This window comes from Tenrec ecaudatus, chromosome 12 (genome assembly GCF_050624435.1).
Source record: "Tenrec ecaudatus isolate mTenEca1 chromosome 12, mTenEca1.hap1, whole genome shotgun sequence".
NCBI lineage: Eukaryota > Metazoa > Chordata > Mammalia > Afrosoricida > Tenrecidae > Tenrec > Tenrec ecaudatus.
Window position 1 is genome coordinate 26,666,395 of NC_134541.1, and position 16,772 is coordinate 26,683,166.

The window sequence follows — 16,772 nt, forward strand, 5'->3', positions numbered from 1 at the left end:
AGTATTTCCCGTTCAACACATCTCAATTTGGAGGAGTCAGTGAAAGGACCTGCTTCACACTTGGAATTAGTGTCACCCAACGGGGCAACCCCTTTACAGTTCATTTACCAACGGGCGCGTAATAATAATTGCGAGTTCTTGAGTATTTACCCTGTGTCAGGTACTGTGTGGAGGATCGTACTACACAGGTTACATGTCCTCCTCACAATGAGGCCAGTGCGACTGGCTCTCCTCGTTTGACACATGAGCAAAATGTGGCTGCCCGTGTGGCTGGACGTCAGGGTGCGCTCTCAAGTCCCCACAGCTGACCTGAGCCAGGCCCTCCCCAGCGCCTGCTGCCCAGAACCTAGTCCAGCGAGGGGTGCCAGCTCTGGAAAGCTCAGGCTCACCATCGTCCTAACCAGCGAGACGCGCGCCGGCGAAGGCAGGCGCGGGTCACCAGCGAGATGCTACGGTTGGCAAAGCTAAGAACCCTTAGCGAGAGGTCCACATTGAAGCGGTTTACTTTGGTCTACCTCGGAGCTTGCTTCCCGCGGCCTCAGCTCCCGCCCGAAGCCGCTTGCGCGCGCCAGGGGGCGCCGCTGCCTCGCGTTGCCACGCCGCTTCCGGCCTCTCGCGCGCCGACCGGATCATAGAGAAGCCAGAGGTGACTTCCACTTCCGGCTGTCGGAGGTGCCGCGCTGGTGTAGGTAGGCTCCCCGCGTTCCCGTGCCGGCCCCCGCCCCTCGTCCGCCTTCCTCGGGGGGCGCGGGCTCTAACCTCGACTGGAAACGTGTTCTCGCTTTGCCCGCGCAGACGTGGAGCTGAGCCCTTTGCTACCGGACAAAGAGTGACGCCCAGAGCCGGAGTCATGGCGGCAACGGAGGAAAGCTTAGCGACCGCCGGGGCGCCTGGGAACCTCGCCGCGCCGCGTGAGACAGCGGATCCGAGCTCGGACCCGGGACGTGCCTTTGCACGTTTCCTTTCGATCCCAGAGGCCTCGCCGCCGGTCCCCGAACCCTCCAGTCCCTACGCCGCGATCCCTGAGGCGATCCCGACGGCTCCTGCGGTAGCTTCCGCCGCCCCGGATTGGCCCCTCGGGCCCGCGCCCCCGGCGGCCGCCGCGCCGCGCCCGGGCGCCTCCCGACCCGGCCCCGAGACCTTCCGCCAGCGATTCCGGCAGTTCCGATACCAGGACGCGGCCGGCCCGCGGGAGGCCTTCCGCCAGCTGCGGGAGCTGTCGCGCCAGTGGCTGCGGCCCGACGTCCGCACCAAGGAGCAGATCGTGGAGATGCTGGTGCAGGAGCAGCTGCTCGCCATCCTGCCCGAGGCGGCGCGGGCCCGGCGGCGGGGTCGCCGCACCGACGTCCGCATCACGGGCTGAACCGCAGGTCCCCGCGCGCGACTCTCCCAAACCCCCGTCCCTGATAATGAAAAGCGCGTTTTGGCAGCTCTGTGGTCTGGTGTGCCTCTTTTCGCCCGCCCTGAGGTTTCTGCCCCCGCCCTCTGCCTCCTTTCTGGCTGATGACACCAAGTTGGTGACTCTGGAGAGCGAAGGGCCTTTGTTCCCTAGGCCCGGACCGTCGTTGGCGTTCGAGGGCCTCTCTCCGTGCGGGCCAGACCCCGGGGGCTATTCCCTCCACCCTCATCTGGGACCCTTAATTGTAGGTTCCATTTCCACCCTCCCTGTTAGAAGCCAGAATCAATCGTGTTTCACCTGCAAAGTTGTTGGCCGTTTATGACAATACAGCCACTAACTTATTCCCATAAAGCCGACCCAAAATCAACACTCATTGCCATTGAGCCAATCCTGACTCATAGCGGCCCTGTGGCCTTCTGAAGTTGTTGTAAATGTTTGTAAATCCTTGCGGGCACAGAAAGCCTCCTCTCCCCCCCCCCCCCCCCGCAAGGGGGCTTGGGGGAGGGGGGTCAACCCTCATAATCTTGTGGTTAGCAGCCCAACTTGTAACCAGCTGCACCACCAGGGTCTAAGCCTAGGTTACTTAACGGTGAAATAAATGTTTGACTGCAGGCCCAGACTATTCAGAGCTGCTTCATGTCCCTGGGGCCCTTCCACCTCTCCCTGTTTTTTAGAAATCACTGATAAGATTCAAGCAGCAAAACTAGTGTGAATCAATGGGTTATTTCAACTGCTAGCTCTGACTTTAATGAGTAACACTGGCTCGCCATTTTTGAAAGGGTATCTAATTATTTAGAAAGGGAAGGAATTTAAGTAATTGGGAAACTGCTCTGAAATCTTAAAAGCTACACAACCGTTCCTGGAAGCTTCTGGCCTCCTCAGAATTAAGTTAAGTGGCTCCATAGGTAGCTTAATTGGTCCCCAAAGGGCCCTCTCTTTGCATTGGGTGCCATCTTAATACCAGGAAGGCCAGAAAAATGTCTGCACTGCTTTCTACAGCCAGCGTGGCAAAGCATGGGCCCAGACTTAAGGCTGGTGTGGGGAGTTTGGCTCTTTAATGTTATAGTATCATTTAAAAATATTTGCATGCTTTCTTGAGGCCTCTGCCTCCCTGCAAAAGAGAAATGTTTAGAATTGTTAAAGCAGACTTCATTTACATGGTAATAAGGAAAATTTAGTGTGCATTAACCCAATAACATGCAGCTGAAACATAGCAACAAAAACCTGTTTTATTTTTTCCCAAATACAGAAGTTTGCATGTTTTGCAAATATTGCTTCAGAGCAACATTTCTATATACAGCGCCTTCCGTTCTAACAGCGCGTAAACATAGGTTTGTATCCACAGTGCATTGGTGGCTCATCAAAGATCCACCTTGCATATACTCAGCACTCAAAATGATTAGTTAAACCAGAACTGTGTATCAAGGCAATTTTTGTAGGTGGATACGTTTTCTTAAAAGACAAAACTTAGGTAGTAGTGCACATGTTTCTAAATGGTAACAGTAATGTTTGCAAATAATTTCCAGTGCTCCAACTTGGGGTTAATTCATCTTGACCTAGGAATCGGGGATGGAGCCCCTCAACATGGCTTTAATATAGGGAAATACAGAGGTCAGAACGTGGGGCAACCACCCTGCTTCCCTAAGGACAAAAGTCATCATGGGTAAAATGCCCACTCCTCACCTCTATGGGACTTAGAACCCACAATGGCCGCTTGGCAAAATTAGGATAATTCAGTTCCTGCCCTCATCTTCCAAAAGGACGAAGTTGACAACTTCCTCAAATGTGACAGTCAAATGCATTTTCACAAAAGAAAAATCATCTTAAAAAGTCATCTTACCTCACAGTTGTGGCTACAGAAAACCATCCTGTCTCTTTTTTCAGATGTATCACATGGTTATTAAAATATGCTGTCTGATTAATTATCCAAAACAGATGCCACAAACACTTGTGTGTCTTCCCACACCAGAAACACCAACATTACAGGAAGTGACAGCTTCCTTTAGAGAAGCGGTTTGCTTTCTTCCAGATGTTAGACTGCATGTATTCCCTCTGATGGATAAGCTACAGCAGACCAATTTATACTTGTCCTATTGTTAAATTTACACCAAATGGTGAATAATTCACTAGACATGAGCATTCTCTGAAACAGATCTTGGGATACAGGCCGCCTTCACAACAGATGCCTCACAGCCTACCCATTCCAAAGGTCCCTGGAGATACTGTCATTGCTATGAGATACTGGCTACTTCACGTTTACACAGTAAATATTTGCAGCATATAACATTACAGATTCATAAACCCATAATTGTGAATATTAATGGACAGCTGTGCTTAGATTTTTGCTTTTAGTAATAATAAAACTATAGTGTAATGGTTCACTCCTCAAAGCATAGGACATGTTCTTTGCCTACTAGTAAAAAAACACAATATAGCAATTATGCTTGGAACCGTAACCTACAACAGTAACACAAAAATTGTCTTAAAAGGTACAAATATACTGTACCTGGACCTTAAGCAGCATGATCACCTTGATCTCACAAAATAACACAAAGAGGAAAGTTGAAAGTGTTAAATGACTATTAACAAAACGATTCTGAAAACGTTGACTACTGACCACACCCTCCAGGAGGAAGAGCGGCAGGTGCAGGATTCAAAGTTTACAACATTACAAAATAAAGGTAATTCTCCAAGCCACATTCTGCACGACAAATCTTTATAGTGAAAGAGTTCAAAACTTAGGGAAACAATTCTGGGGCCTTAAATAGAACTGGGATGCTGTCTAAGTAGAAGTGAGTAAAAAATTCTGTCCTTTAGGTTGCAGACCCTGCCTGCTCTTGGTTTGAAATTGGCCCTAGATTCTTATTAGAATGAGATTCTAGCTTTTCCACAGTCCATGGACTCTGTACAAAAGACACAATCCAGCCAACTCTGGGGTGAATGCATACAAAACTTGTCCCCCAGTACCATGAAGTCATGCAAGAGATGTGAGTACAGGGAAGAGGCCTAACGAGAGGGTAGGGCGGCCAGGCCCTCTGCTCCTGCCCAGCCATCACAGAATGGTGCCATCCGACATCCCCACGAAGCTGGAAATGAAAATGACATCTGCTGACTAAACAATGTCAGGCAGAAACCGTAATGGTTGGTATGTGCCCCAACCTGACGAAAAAGTCAAATAAGCTGCAAATCTAATTTACAGCTTTCCAACAAAATTTTTTTGGCTCTCATTCCATTTTTTATCATCAGTGGCACGATTTCAAATGAAGTTTGTGCAAAAAAGTTCTCTCATCAGTCAACGATGTGCACCAAAAAAGGAATCCACAAGAGTCTTACTTGTATCTTCTTGGCAGGCTTTGAGACCAGATTGCCCAGCCTTCCAAACAGCCAAAGTGGCGCCTCTGTCCAAAGCTCACCACACCCCTGCCCAGATCCCTGATGTCTGTCGGCGTCAACGTGCATTCAGCATGCTAGGTTTGCTTGTTTAAATACGAGAAGTTCTCCGGCAGGTGTCCCCATTAGTTTGGGTGCACAGCTTCATGTTGAGCAGCAGAGGGCAATCTGCTGCACCTTGCCCAGGTCCGTCAGCAGCTGCTTGATGCAATGCTTCAGCTGTGGTAGCCTGGCCAAAGGCTCTGGGGGCTCCAGTTCCCCAGTGTAGTCCAGCCAGCTCTCCAACACTGTTGGCAGAATAGAGAAACAAGACCCCGTGAGCTCTCCGCGTTTGAACTGTGAAAACATCAAAAGTTTCAGCACTTTATCCCATCTGACCCAAGTTTCTCATTTCAAAGTCCTTTTACTTGCTAGGATCAGGATGAAAGGTTCCCCCCTGGGACCCCCAAGGAGCAACAAGAAATATGACAGGAAGGACGGGGAGCTCTGTGGAATCCAGAGAGCTATCATGGGCATTTCACTAAGACCATTAATCCATTCTCTCACTGCATTAGTTGAGTGAGTACTATGTGTTCTAGGCATAAAGTGTGTGAGGATGGTGGGCAAGCCCTCTCAGGTACTGCATTCCTAGAGCTTGTTCTAATTGGAGAGCGAGATTATCATCCCACTGCACAGGCACCAATCACGAGCAGTGCTGCAAAAGGCAGGCAGGGGAAGCCACAGGACCCATAGCAACAGATTCACACCAGAGTCAGGAGGCTTCCCTGAGAAGTCAATTACAGGAAACAGGATTCAGAAAGATGGAGGCTAAGGATGAGAAGAGAAGGGCTCCAGGGTCTAGAAAGTGCTCACACAGGACTGCAGACTAGAGGCTATCATTAGGGTGGAGTAGATGTAAGGCCTACCTGGAGAGACTATCTCTTAGCAACCCTACCTACATTCCATTTAGGTGAATTAAAATGGAATAAAATAAATCCAACTCATCAGTTGCACTAGCTACGTTTCAAATGCTCAATAGAGCTAGTGACTACCATATTGCACAGGTACAGAAAATTTCTATCATCGCAGAAGACATTTTCTTGAACTGCGCGGCTCCAAAGCTGTTGAGCCGTATCCCAGAAGTAATTCTTATACTCCTGGCTGAAACCGTTTTATGGACTGGTCCTCGGGTTTGCTTGCGGCAGGTGGCGGCGCACGCATGTGTTCCATCACCATCATTTTCCTCCAACATTCTTTTTGTTCAGTTGAGCCAGCCCTATTGTCATCCATCCTGAGTCATCCCTATCCCTACACTTCATCTTAGCCAAAAGGCCTAGAAGTGATCATCCTCATCTCTCAAAGAAAACATCATTGCTCTCATCTAGGCAGCGCTTCAGCCCTAGGAGTCCAGGAAGGCCTCTACAGGTACTGTTTCCCTTCACAGCAACAGCGCGCGCAATCTCTGTTGGCATAGTTTCCAACCAAACATGGCCTGGCCACACATCAAGATCACTGCTTTTATAACACAGCATTTTTACCCCTGAGGTTTTTTCCATGCTAAGTATATTTTTATATCCCTAGTTATAGTAAAATTAAACTGAATTTATCCTAAAAGTTATATCTTAATTTGGTTCCATTTTTAAGATACAAACTATCAAGAAGTGCACAACCAGAAGAAATGTGGTGCTCAGTACCAAAACCAACTCCCTGAGGATCAAAGACACCAAATTTGATCATAAAAATTATCACATGTTTAGTCCTTCTGGTAGGAAGGACTACCTTTAAATCTCCTCTAATAAAACAAGCATTTTAGGTTTACAACAAAATAAAAAGGTTTTCAGAGCAATCCTTAGCCACCTTAGACTGAGTGTAGTCTAATTTTCAATTCTCCACAGCACTGTGTTGGATTTTGCTCAGAGGAGGCTTCCTGTAGAGAAAGAAGCCAGTTGCTCTTTTTCTACACAGGTTCCCTTTACAAACAGGACTGGGCAGGTGAGACACGATCCCTGACATCTTGTAGTCCTTATAAGAATTATTACAAGTAAAGCATGCTCATATTGAGGGGAGAATGGAAATAAGGTAAGGCTAAAAAGCTGTCCCTGGAAAATGGAGCAGGATCAGATTGTGGGATTCAGAAGGTAGTTCATTTACGTGGAGTCAGAGGGCATGCCATGCCTTTGGGCAGGAAAAAGACCTACCATCCAGCTCCTTCTCAATGGAGTCCATCCTATGAGTGACTTCATCCTGCAGAGACTCCACATGTGTCAGCAGGTTAAACTGCCACTGGTGCTGGGAGCCCAGCAGTGCCTCTCCGCCTCTGTCCAGCAGCTTCCGTGTAGGGGCTTCCTCTGGGGAGACCTTTTTAGGCACATATTCCCTTCCCTGGGGATGCAATGGCATGAAAGTTACAGGGCAGAAGATCACCAATTCCAACCATCTCCGCCCAGCCTGGACTGCTGGCTGCAGGCCGCATGACTGCCCTACACTGATAGGCCCAATGCCCTAGGCTAGAAGTGTGCCAACAGAGAATCATGTCCAGATCCGTGAGATCTGACTAAAGCAGGGCTAGTCTAGGCAGGATTAGTACTCAGAAGTCACCACAGTAGATTTAAATCCCAGGTCTGTGTCTTGATGAACAAGTGGTCCTGGATTAGCTACTTTCTGAGCCTGTTTCCTCAAAGGAAAGGAGGCAGTAACACCTCCTTTGAAGGTTCATGAGGATAAGACAGAGGCAAGCTCAGTGCCTGCCTTATAGTCAGCTCATCACCCATGGAAGAACTTTTGAATGAAGTTCTTTGCTTGGACCCAGGTACTTCCTGATTTTTGGCTCTGTGCCAGGTGCCTCTACAGAAGTCCAAGTCCAAGTCAGTACTGCCTGTCCCACAAGACCACACATCTTATCTGGATTTTGTGATCCCAACCTTTTGTTCATTCTCTTAAAAACAGATTCTAATCAACATTTATTTGGGCTTACTCACTGTAAATCAATGTGCTGAGAGTATATTAGAAATAAATTCCCCAACAACTGAGAGGGCACTGCCAATGGCCCCTTGGCACAGCCGAAGGAAGCAGGTATGTCTGAGGAGGTGAAGTGACCTGCTCTGGAGCACACAGTAGGTGGCAGAGCCCAGACTTGAAACTGGGTCCATCTCAGGACTGTCTGCCACTATTGCCCTACATGTTTAGACACTGGTGAGGGCACAAGGATGAATAAGATCTAAGGATCTTACATGTGGGGTGAATGCTCTGGGGGGTGTACAGCAATGTCTTTAATGCTGAGGACCCCAACTCACAGGACGAAGTCTGTGAAAGTTACAGCTCTGATGATGCCAAGGGCAAAGAAGCTCTGAAATGGCACACAGTCTGACACTGAGGGCAGTGAACAGCAAGGAGCGTGCTACAGAGGGATTCAGAGAAGAATGACTGAGTAACTTATAAAACTCAAAGCAGCTCATAAGAAAACTGAAATTATTAAGAGCTATCTGAAATTATTAAGAACTGAATGGTTTTTCTTTAAAAAAGAAAAGGATGATGGCAACCTATGTACAAATGCGCTTGATACAATGGATGTATGGATTGTTATAAGAGCTGTAAGAGCCCCCAATAAAATTAGTTATATAAGGAAAAAAAAGAAAACTGAAATTAGAAGTCAAAGTATAGCTATATGATTTCACTTAAAGTTTTATATCTCACCCTAAATACTCGTTATTCTTTACTCGTGCCAAAAATTAGCACCTGTGTGCAATTATAATGTTAAGCTGAATTAAATAAAAACCCAGTTTCCCCAGGTTCCTGTCAACCCTTTTCTCCTCGCCACATCCCTCTTCCCCCCCCCACTCTTTTCACCCACCGATTATACCATCTTCTGGTCATTTCCTAGAATTAATGATCTTTGGCTCAAATGACTCTCCTGACTTTGTACCCATTTTAACAGACAAATTTATATGCATAAATAATTTAAAATATAAATAATTTAAAATAAACTTTTGAATACAATTTTCTAATGAAGTTGTCCTATCTTCCAGAGAACATTTAGCCCCAGGAAGAAAGGCTTATAATCAAACAATTAAGAACAAGTACATGCAAGCAAAAAAAAAAAAGTGTATGTAAGCCACATACCTTTGGGGAGCTGGGTTTAGGGTCACTATTGCCCCTGCTCCTGTCTTGGTCTAGAGGCCAGCCGAGGCGTGGGGAAAGGGAATCGTCACCATTCTCATGGAGGGGGTTGACGGCGTCATCCAGGGCAGAGCCTCGAGTCTCCACCACCAGCTTTTGTTCCACAGCAGGGTAATAAGCGCGGGGCTTTTGGTAGCAGTGTTCACTGGTAATATAGGACTCTTCCACAGATGGGGGCAGAGGCTTCTCCACTGCCCCGTTCAAAGTTCTATAGCTTAGGACTTCCTCCTTGCTCCTGGCTTCAGCAACATGGATGTGTTTGGAATGAGACCGTCCCTCTCCAGAGTGTTGTTTCCAAGGCTGACACCACAGCTGCAGATCAGGATGCTCCCTGCTTCTGTTGGGAAGGAAAAGAGGGAAAGGGCTTTGGAGTAAGTGGGACCACTGCGGAAGCTTCTACATTCCTAGGCTTTTTCCCCAGGACAAAGGACAGTTCCCATGTGGCCACAACCACTATTTGCACCAAGCAAGAGCAACCAAATCTGCAGTCTCTCAGGAGGCTGCTTTTAAGCAAGTTCCCAGAAAACAGACAGCGAATGGGACTGGACTCACAGCCAGAAGACTTGATCTGTGTCGCCTCAGCCTCTGATCAACTAATTATACAGCTGTGCCAAGGCCTTTGCCTACCTCATTCCGGCTTTGTTTTCTATACCATTGGGCTCCATATCTGCCACCAACCACTGCATTTTACAATTATTAGATGAGTTCATGTGAATGGAAGCCCTTTATACAGTGCTTTTCAAATGTGGCGTGCTAAGAATCTTATGTAGGAAAACAGGTATAATAATCCGAATATGCACTGGCACTTAGTCATAAAAGGGCAATAAGACATTGAAAATAATATTTTAAGGGCAATGATGACCCACGGTGGGGAAGAAATCAATTGTCTTCTATATGTAAGCCATTAATAATAATGGGTTTTTCAATTTTTAAAAAAATCTCCCATTTTCATCATTCCAAAGAGAAGTTTGTTAGCAATGAACAGAGATTCTTACTGTTCTGAGAGCCACAGACTCCCAGTCGTGGCTCACAGAATCAGTTGAAACTTCTGATATTTCCATGTGCATCTAAAACTCAGAATCGCTCACTATTTTAGTTTTAACTAAAGAAAAATGTCTTCAAATTCATTTAGTAGACAAATACCAATTAAAATAGAATGAATCAGCTGAACTGCAGTGAGTTTCTTTTTTCTTTCTTTTTTTCATGATCATTTTATTCCTTGTTGGCATTTGAACCAAAATTTAATGGTAGTAGCTGATCACTTAACTGTTTGCATGCCCAGTGACACCACAACTTTAGTGGGCATAGTTTTTAACTTAATAGGTGAAGATCTTGGAAAACCCAGGATGCTTTTTTATACCCTTTTTAATGTGGTGATGTTATTCCAAAATCCAAACTCACTGCCTGTCATCAGATTAAGTAACCCAAACACTCTGAGATAAGCTTTTGGAAAGGAGAAAGATAGTTTTGTTTGCTTAATCGATTAGGCAAAGGAGACGTGGATTCAGTTTTTCTAAAACCTAAGGAAAACTAAGTTTTTTATATAAAGACGAAAAGGAAGTCTTGGAAAGGAACAAAATGGTTTAGAATCTTTTTCGCAGGTGCATTAGCGAAGAATCATTACACCTCCTTCAATGCAGCTGGAAGTTCATCTTTGCCTTTTCTCGTGACTCAAAGAATAGGCCTCAGTTTCTTAGTTCTTGATATCTCAGGTCATGGTGGCTGAGCTGTGAGTACCATTAGGACTGATTGTCAAGTGCAGCCCAAACTAAAAATAAAATCGAAACTTGCTTTTCTGCCAAATTACATCCAGTGTTGCCTTGGGTGCGCCTGTGGCCCTAAAAACCTTTCACATGGAGAAAGTGGCAGCCTCCATGGAGCCGGTCAGGATCTGCTCTCAAGACTGTTTACCAGCGCGGAGTCGTGCACACTGTGTGTGGAGCGACTTGGAACGAATACGCCCCCACGTGACTCAGCCAGCCCCAGTCTCAACCGAGCGCTAGGCAAGGGTCTGAGCGCTAGGCAAGGGTCCACCCGCGAAATTGCGCAGCCGCGGCCCGCGGCCTCCATAACCTGGATAACCCTGGTTAACCTTCCTTTCTTAAGGAAGGTCCACCAGCTACCAGCAGCTCTCAGTCAAGACAGTAGAGAATACTTCTAACCATAACCAAGGGAGCTGAGAACTGGTGTTCACATTTAGCTCACAGAGGTGTGGAACTTTCTGGCTGCCATAATGACTTGAGGGGTGATACTGATATTGAGTATGAAGAATGCTAAGCATTCTATAATGCCTACGGCAATCCCACACAAAGAATTACCCCATAGTATAATTGTTAACAGTATTCTATCAGCACCTCAATCGAGAAACCCTGAATGAGCTCAGCAGAAAAGCACAGGGCAACCACCCACCCCCACCCCTTTTACTGACGCTTGCAGTAGAAACGGAGTAGGTCATAAACATGAAGGATGGAGTGATTTCAGCGACCTAAAATTCTATGCCCAAGACCCTGCACCTGTCCTTTTCTCAGCTCTCCCACTCCAATCACCCCTACCCCACTCCTACTCCTAGAGGAAGGAGGAAGAAACAGCTGACCAACATCAAGGTAATCTGCATCCAGGTGGTCCAGGCCCCACCTCCAAGAAAGGTGTCGGAGTCTGAGCTCCCTTTACCAGGGGCTTACCCAAGATCCTGAGAAATCCTAATTGCATAGGGGAAATGGAAGTTAATTAGATGCTGTGGAATAAGCACTGGACTGCTAACTGCAAGGTCAGTAGTTTAAGCCCACCAGCCATCCTACTGGAGGATGAGGCTGCCTGCCACCTGTAAATCAGTTGAAAATCTGGAGCAGATGAAAATCACAAGCATCTCTATGCTCTCGTACAATTCCCCTCCCAGCTAAGATCTGAATGTTAACAAGGAAAACCTTGCGCTCACAAGGATAAAAACCCTGGCCTGTCAATCACAGCCACACTTACCATTTTGTGACAGCAGTTAATCTGATGTCACTCCAAGCTTTACTGTCTCTGAAACCCACCAGGTCACTTGGAAACAGTATTTCTGAGATTGAAGACTCAGAGGCTGGGATGACAGAGACTACGCATGTGCAACACAGAAAAGCTGCAGTCACCTCTCCCTAGTGCCCAGTCTTTCCTCTATCACATCTAACAAGGTTTCTCTCTTCACAACTGCTAGCGTGGGCAATGCCAGATTTCATTCCAACAAAAACAGTCATCTGCTGTAAAGATCAGGGATCTGAGCAAGGTTCTGGAAACAAGGCCCGGATTACAGATTAGAACTAAGAGCACTCCCATTTCAGTGAGCAGAAAGAATGCCATTGGCTCGAGTCCTCAAATGAAAAAAACCTAGCAGAGGAGTTTGTGTTTCCAGGTCCTCTCAGGAACCACCTTCCTTCAACCTTAGCCAATGTCTGGCTCTCCTAAAGATGTGAATTTGGCATAGATGGAGTGTAGTTTCTTGTATGAAATATGAAGTCTGATAGGTTCGTGATTTCATTCAGTTCACTTCAACAAATTGCTGTCACAGCAACTGCTAAATGATCCCAGCATCTATCCTCTCCCTACTTTTTTTTTTAAAGCCTTACTTTTTTCAAACTACCTACTTTCTAACAGGCCATCTCACTGGTTTCCACCCCCTCACCCCACCCCATGGTGAAGTCCATCCATGAATATGTTTGCTCTCCTCTTGTGAATGTACCCCTCCTGCGGGCTGTGCAGAGCTGGGTGCAGGGGTGACTGTTTCACCATGCACATGAAGACAATCCTGAGGGAATCCCAAGGAAGTAAGACAGAAGAAATACAAGCCCCCAAGTTCAAAATCCTGGAGAAAAGCCACCTACCTGGCCTGGGCCCCTGCCTACTTCTGGACCACTCACTGTATCAGAAGAAATTTCCATTTTGTCTGAGCCCCTATTTTTGGAATCTTTATTGCAGCAGTATGCGAAATGCTAGCAGCTCTCACATCAGAACGATATGCATTCATAAGAGCTTATGTGAACCTGAACATCCTACATGTAGAAGTTACCATAAATGGAAATTTACTCAATTTCCCCACCAAATTTCTGATCACTAAAAGCCAGAGGTACAATTCCCAAAGGCCTTAAACTCCTCTGAGCAAACCACCAAGCAATACATATTTATTAAGCAACCTCTACGCTAAGAGAGCCCATCTGTCAAAAATACTCTTTTTCTAATAGCTTTCTACATTACTCTGTCTACCAATCAAGATGATTTACCATGTGACTGGGAATTTTTAGTGAAAGTCTCTAGTCCTGGGTTATGTGTTGGGCTGCTAACCCAACAGTGTGAGCTCATCAATCACTCCATGGGAGAAAGATGAGGTTTTTTGCGTCTGTCAATATGTGCACTCTCAGAAACCCACGGAGGCCGTTCTACTCTGTCCTGTAGAGCTGCTTTGAATCAGAACGGACTCATTGGCAGTGAGTTTGGGTTTGGCTGAGCTCTCCTGTTTTCATATTGATTTCTTGGCTTTCCAATTTCTCGATGTACCCACCCAAGACCATGTCAGACTCCTCCACAAAGCAGCAGGTGACACACTTACTGCAAGATGCTCATCTTGAGCTGCAGACCATGCAGAACCTCAATCACTCTTTGCACATCGCCAAGGAGCTGGTGGGTAGCCACGATCTTCTTGGCATTCTGGTGGGAATAGTTCTCATCTAGAAAGGCCAGGCCATGCATATGTCCCCTGCTCAACCACTCCTTGTCATACCAATATTTGAAGCCAGGTCTCTGACCTACAGTGTGACAAAGAAAGGATTAAGATATTCCATCATTACTTCACCCTTATAACACATTGCTGAAAGAATGGGTCATACGGTATGTTCGCTTCTTCATTAGCATGGCACCTCTTACATGCTGATCTCTAGTGTCATCGATAAGGTCGTGACTATGACATTCTTTTAGTTGTGTTCATTCCCCACCCTATTGAAAATTCCCCCCTACCAAAATAAAACAAAACAAAAAATTTTAAGAAGAAAATGCCCAATGGCTTCCTACTGCTCATGGAAGAAAACCCTAAGCTCTAGCTCTGGTGTAATTAGATCTGACCCACTCAGTGCCTTCCTGGCCTCCTCCACTTCTCACCCTCCTTTAACGGCCTCTTTTCAGTGGAGTACATTGAGCTCTTCCTGGTCTTAGGATCTTTGTTCTTGCATGCTCTCTGTCTGGAACACTATACCCCAAAGCCTATGCAGGGCTGGCTCCTTCCCACCTCCTTAGAGAAGTCTCATTACGTATTACCTCTCAAAGCAGGAGTCTTCTTGATGCCGTCTAGTCCTTCCCTATCTGGTTGCTCTGTCTGCCTTTATTGATCACGACCTAACACTGCTCTTGCTTATTTTCACATTGGCTCTTCTCACCCCCACCCCACTAATAGTCATAAGAATCCGAATTATGCTGTTCATGATCACATCCCAAAAGCCTGGAAAAAGGCATCTTGAACGGATTTATAACACAACTAGAAAAAAGCCCCAAATCCATTCCCATTTCCCCCAATGACACCACCTAACAAAATAGGTGGTCAGGTCCCTTCCCTTCTCTGGACCTCTGTTTCCTATCGGCTACACCGAGAGAGGAATTCCGTGACTGCAAAGGTCTTCATCACTAGAGGTCTCCTTAGGAACTAAAACAACCAGCAAGTGTGGACAGCATGTCTTGCTCCAGAAGCTCAAGGAACAGCTTTCAGTCAGACTGTTCTTAGCCTTCCAATAGCTGTCCGCCCATCCACCCACCCATAAAACCCCTGAAATAGCCCAGACAAGCCCCGTCAAGGTCCTTGGAACTTCTTTCTGATTTTACTAAGGGACAGTAAGACACCTCAATTCCCTTTTAAAGATCCTTAACAAATCTTTGGTTAAACTTTTGACCCAACACCACAAAGTCAAACAATTTACAAATTCAGATCCTATGACCGACATTCAATAATCAATGCAAGACCGAGTCTATTTCCAGTCTTGGTGATTGAAATTGTAAAAGATCAGAAATTTCACCAGGACTTGATGAAAACGGGGGCTGTCGTTTCTAAGGAGGGAAAAGTGGCGGTAAAGATTGAGAGACAACCATGTAGACAAGAGATGTTTAACAGGAGTCCCGGGTTACTGGGGGAGCCGGACAGGCAGTAGCTGTAGGCAGCAATGACCAGCAGCAACAGAGCAGCAAGCCTGTTGTCGAAGACCAGGTCAGACATGCGTCTTCTCAGCTAGCAGTCATGTCCAATGTGGGGACTTAACTAAGTGGTCCCCGAGGCCCTGGCCACCAATGATAGCCAACCTGATCCTGTTTCTTCCTTGGGATGAGAAGACAAACAGAAGCCGCTGTCTCAGTGTCTAGTCTACAGAGACAAGGTTCCCACAACAGAGGTCACTGTGGCCAGAAGGTAAGTGTCTGCTAGAAAAGAAACTGGAGTTCTTTTTATAACCAACCAATCAAGAGATCCGGTTCCACAAATCAGTACTTCAAATTTCCTTTATGAGATTTGGAAAGTCATAAGCATCCACTTAGAGTCTATTTCTTCTTCATAAGCAAAATGAGAGTAGGAACTCCTGCCAGGTCCACCTCATATGAGTAACAGTAATAAAAGCAGAGGTGCTAAGACACTGGCTGACTAGAAGGGGATTGTGGGACTGGAGCTAGGAGGAACACCTTCCAGGGGTTAAAAAAGAGCTATCACGATCCTTCTAAAGCCAGAACCCACAGATTCATCGTTAACCCCAAGACCTCTAGAAAGAGGCAACCAAGTGCCACAGGCTACCGAAATGACACTAATCTATCCTGTTACAGAATCACTCACTGCTTTCTCTGTGGCAAGCTCCATGCGACCACCCACACCCTTTGTCGTTCCTTCATGAGTCTATCTCCCTTTCTGGCAGCAGATGGTACCACAGGGAGCAAAGGCATGTTTCCAACCCTCCAAGAGACCCAAAAAACCAAGAGCAGAGCCCACATGCCCAACTTCATGAGCTCTCAAGAAAAGAGAAAATGCTAGCTCAAAGCCAGGTCTTCTGCTAGGTGAAGCTCTTACTCTAAGTTCAAGACAGCCTGTCCCCAGGTAGGCAAACAATAAAGGCAAAACAGGTGAAGTCCAATCAATGAGTCTGATGACCACAGACATTTAGGATGTTTCGTGATCAGATGTGCTAAGGAAAAAGCCATGACTCCAGAAAAACTCTACCTGGTGGATCTTGGCAAACATAACAGGTGTATTTCTCGGGCACATTTTCTTCCAGTAATCCCATGCAGACCCCATGCTGCCAGCAACGGCACTCTTCACACTGTTAGAATTAAAGCAACAAAAATTAAACTGAGAAGGTATCCTCCATCCAAAAATAAGTCCTACCTGCAAGGGTGGGAGGAGCAACAGGAGAGGGGAGAGAAGAGCATGTCCTACCGACTTATCAAAGTGAGCTGCAACCATTCCACTAGACCTGCACTGTCTAATATGGGAGTCACTGGCCACAAGCAGCTATTTAAATTAACCGATTACAGAAAAAGTTTGTTCCTCAGTTCTAATAGTCACATTTCACGTGTTCACAGCCACAGGAGCCTGGTGGTAACTGTACTGGACAGAGCAAATAAAGGACCTTTAACTCTTCCACAATATCAATCCAAAATAATTTCTAGAGACTTTATGCTTCTGGTCACTTTCCCAAGACAGAGGAGAGGTTGTTCAAGTCTTTAGAGAGAAAGGCTAACTTGGGGCAGCCAATTTTGAGTTTACCTTTTGAATTGGATATTCATTAGTCTTTGTCACTTTGAATGGATCATTTCCCCTGCTTGGGCTTCAGTTTCT

At 46.3% G+C, this 16,772-nt stretch overlaps 2 protein-coding genes across 4 annotated transcripts in view; one reads left to right on the plus strand and one right to left on the minus strand.

The window, feature by feature from the left end:
- Window positions 1–553: 553 nt before the first annotated feature.
- SCAND1 (SCAN domain containing 1) lies at window positions 554–1,429 on the plus strand. The gene is made up of 2 exons (XM_075563695.1): window positions 554–689; window positions 796–1,429. The coding sequence occupies exon 2, from the start codon at window positions 851–853 to the stop codon at window positions 1,361–1,363; it is 513 nt and encodes a 170-aa protein (XP_075419810.1). The 5' UTR covers window positions 554–689; window positions 796–850; the 3' UTR covers window positions 1,364–1,429.
- Window positions 1,430–2,608: 1,179 nt separating this feature from the next.
- Window positions 2,609–16,772, minus strand: part of PHF20 (PHD finger protein 20) — a 134,076-nt gene continuing 119,912 nt past the window's right edge. For all 3 annotated transcript variants that reach the window (XM_075563694.1, XM_075563692.1, XM_075563693.1), the window contains 5 exons: window positions 16,155–16,254; window positions 13,524–13,719; window positions 8,888–9,281; window positions 6,967–7,150; window positions 2,609–5,076 (listed from right to left, as the gene is read on the minus strand). In XM_075563694.1, coding sequence (XP_075419809.1) covers window positions 4,934–5,076; window positions 6,967–7,150; window positions 8,888–9,281; window positions 13,524–13,719; window positions 16,155–16,254 — 1,017 coding nt within the window. In that variant the 3' untranslated portion in view covers window positions 2,609–4,933. The remainder of the gene's footprint in view (window positions 5,077–6,966; window positions 7,151–8,887; window positions 9,282–13,523; window positions 13,720–16,154; window positions 16,255–16,772) is intronic.

Coding starts and splice junctions, on each gene's coding strand:
- SCAND1 (XM_075563695.1), top strand. CDS start 851: ATGGCGGCAACGGAGGAAAGCTTAGCGACCGCCGGGGCGCCTGGGAAC.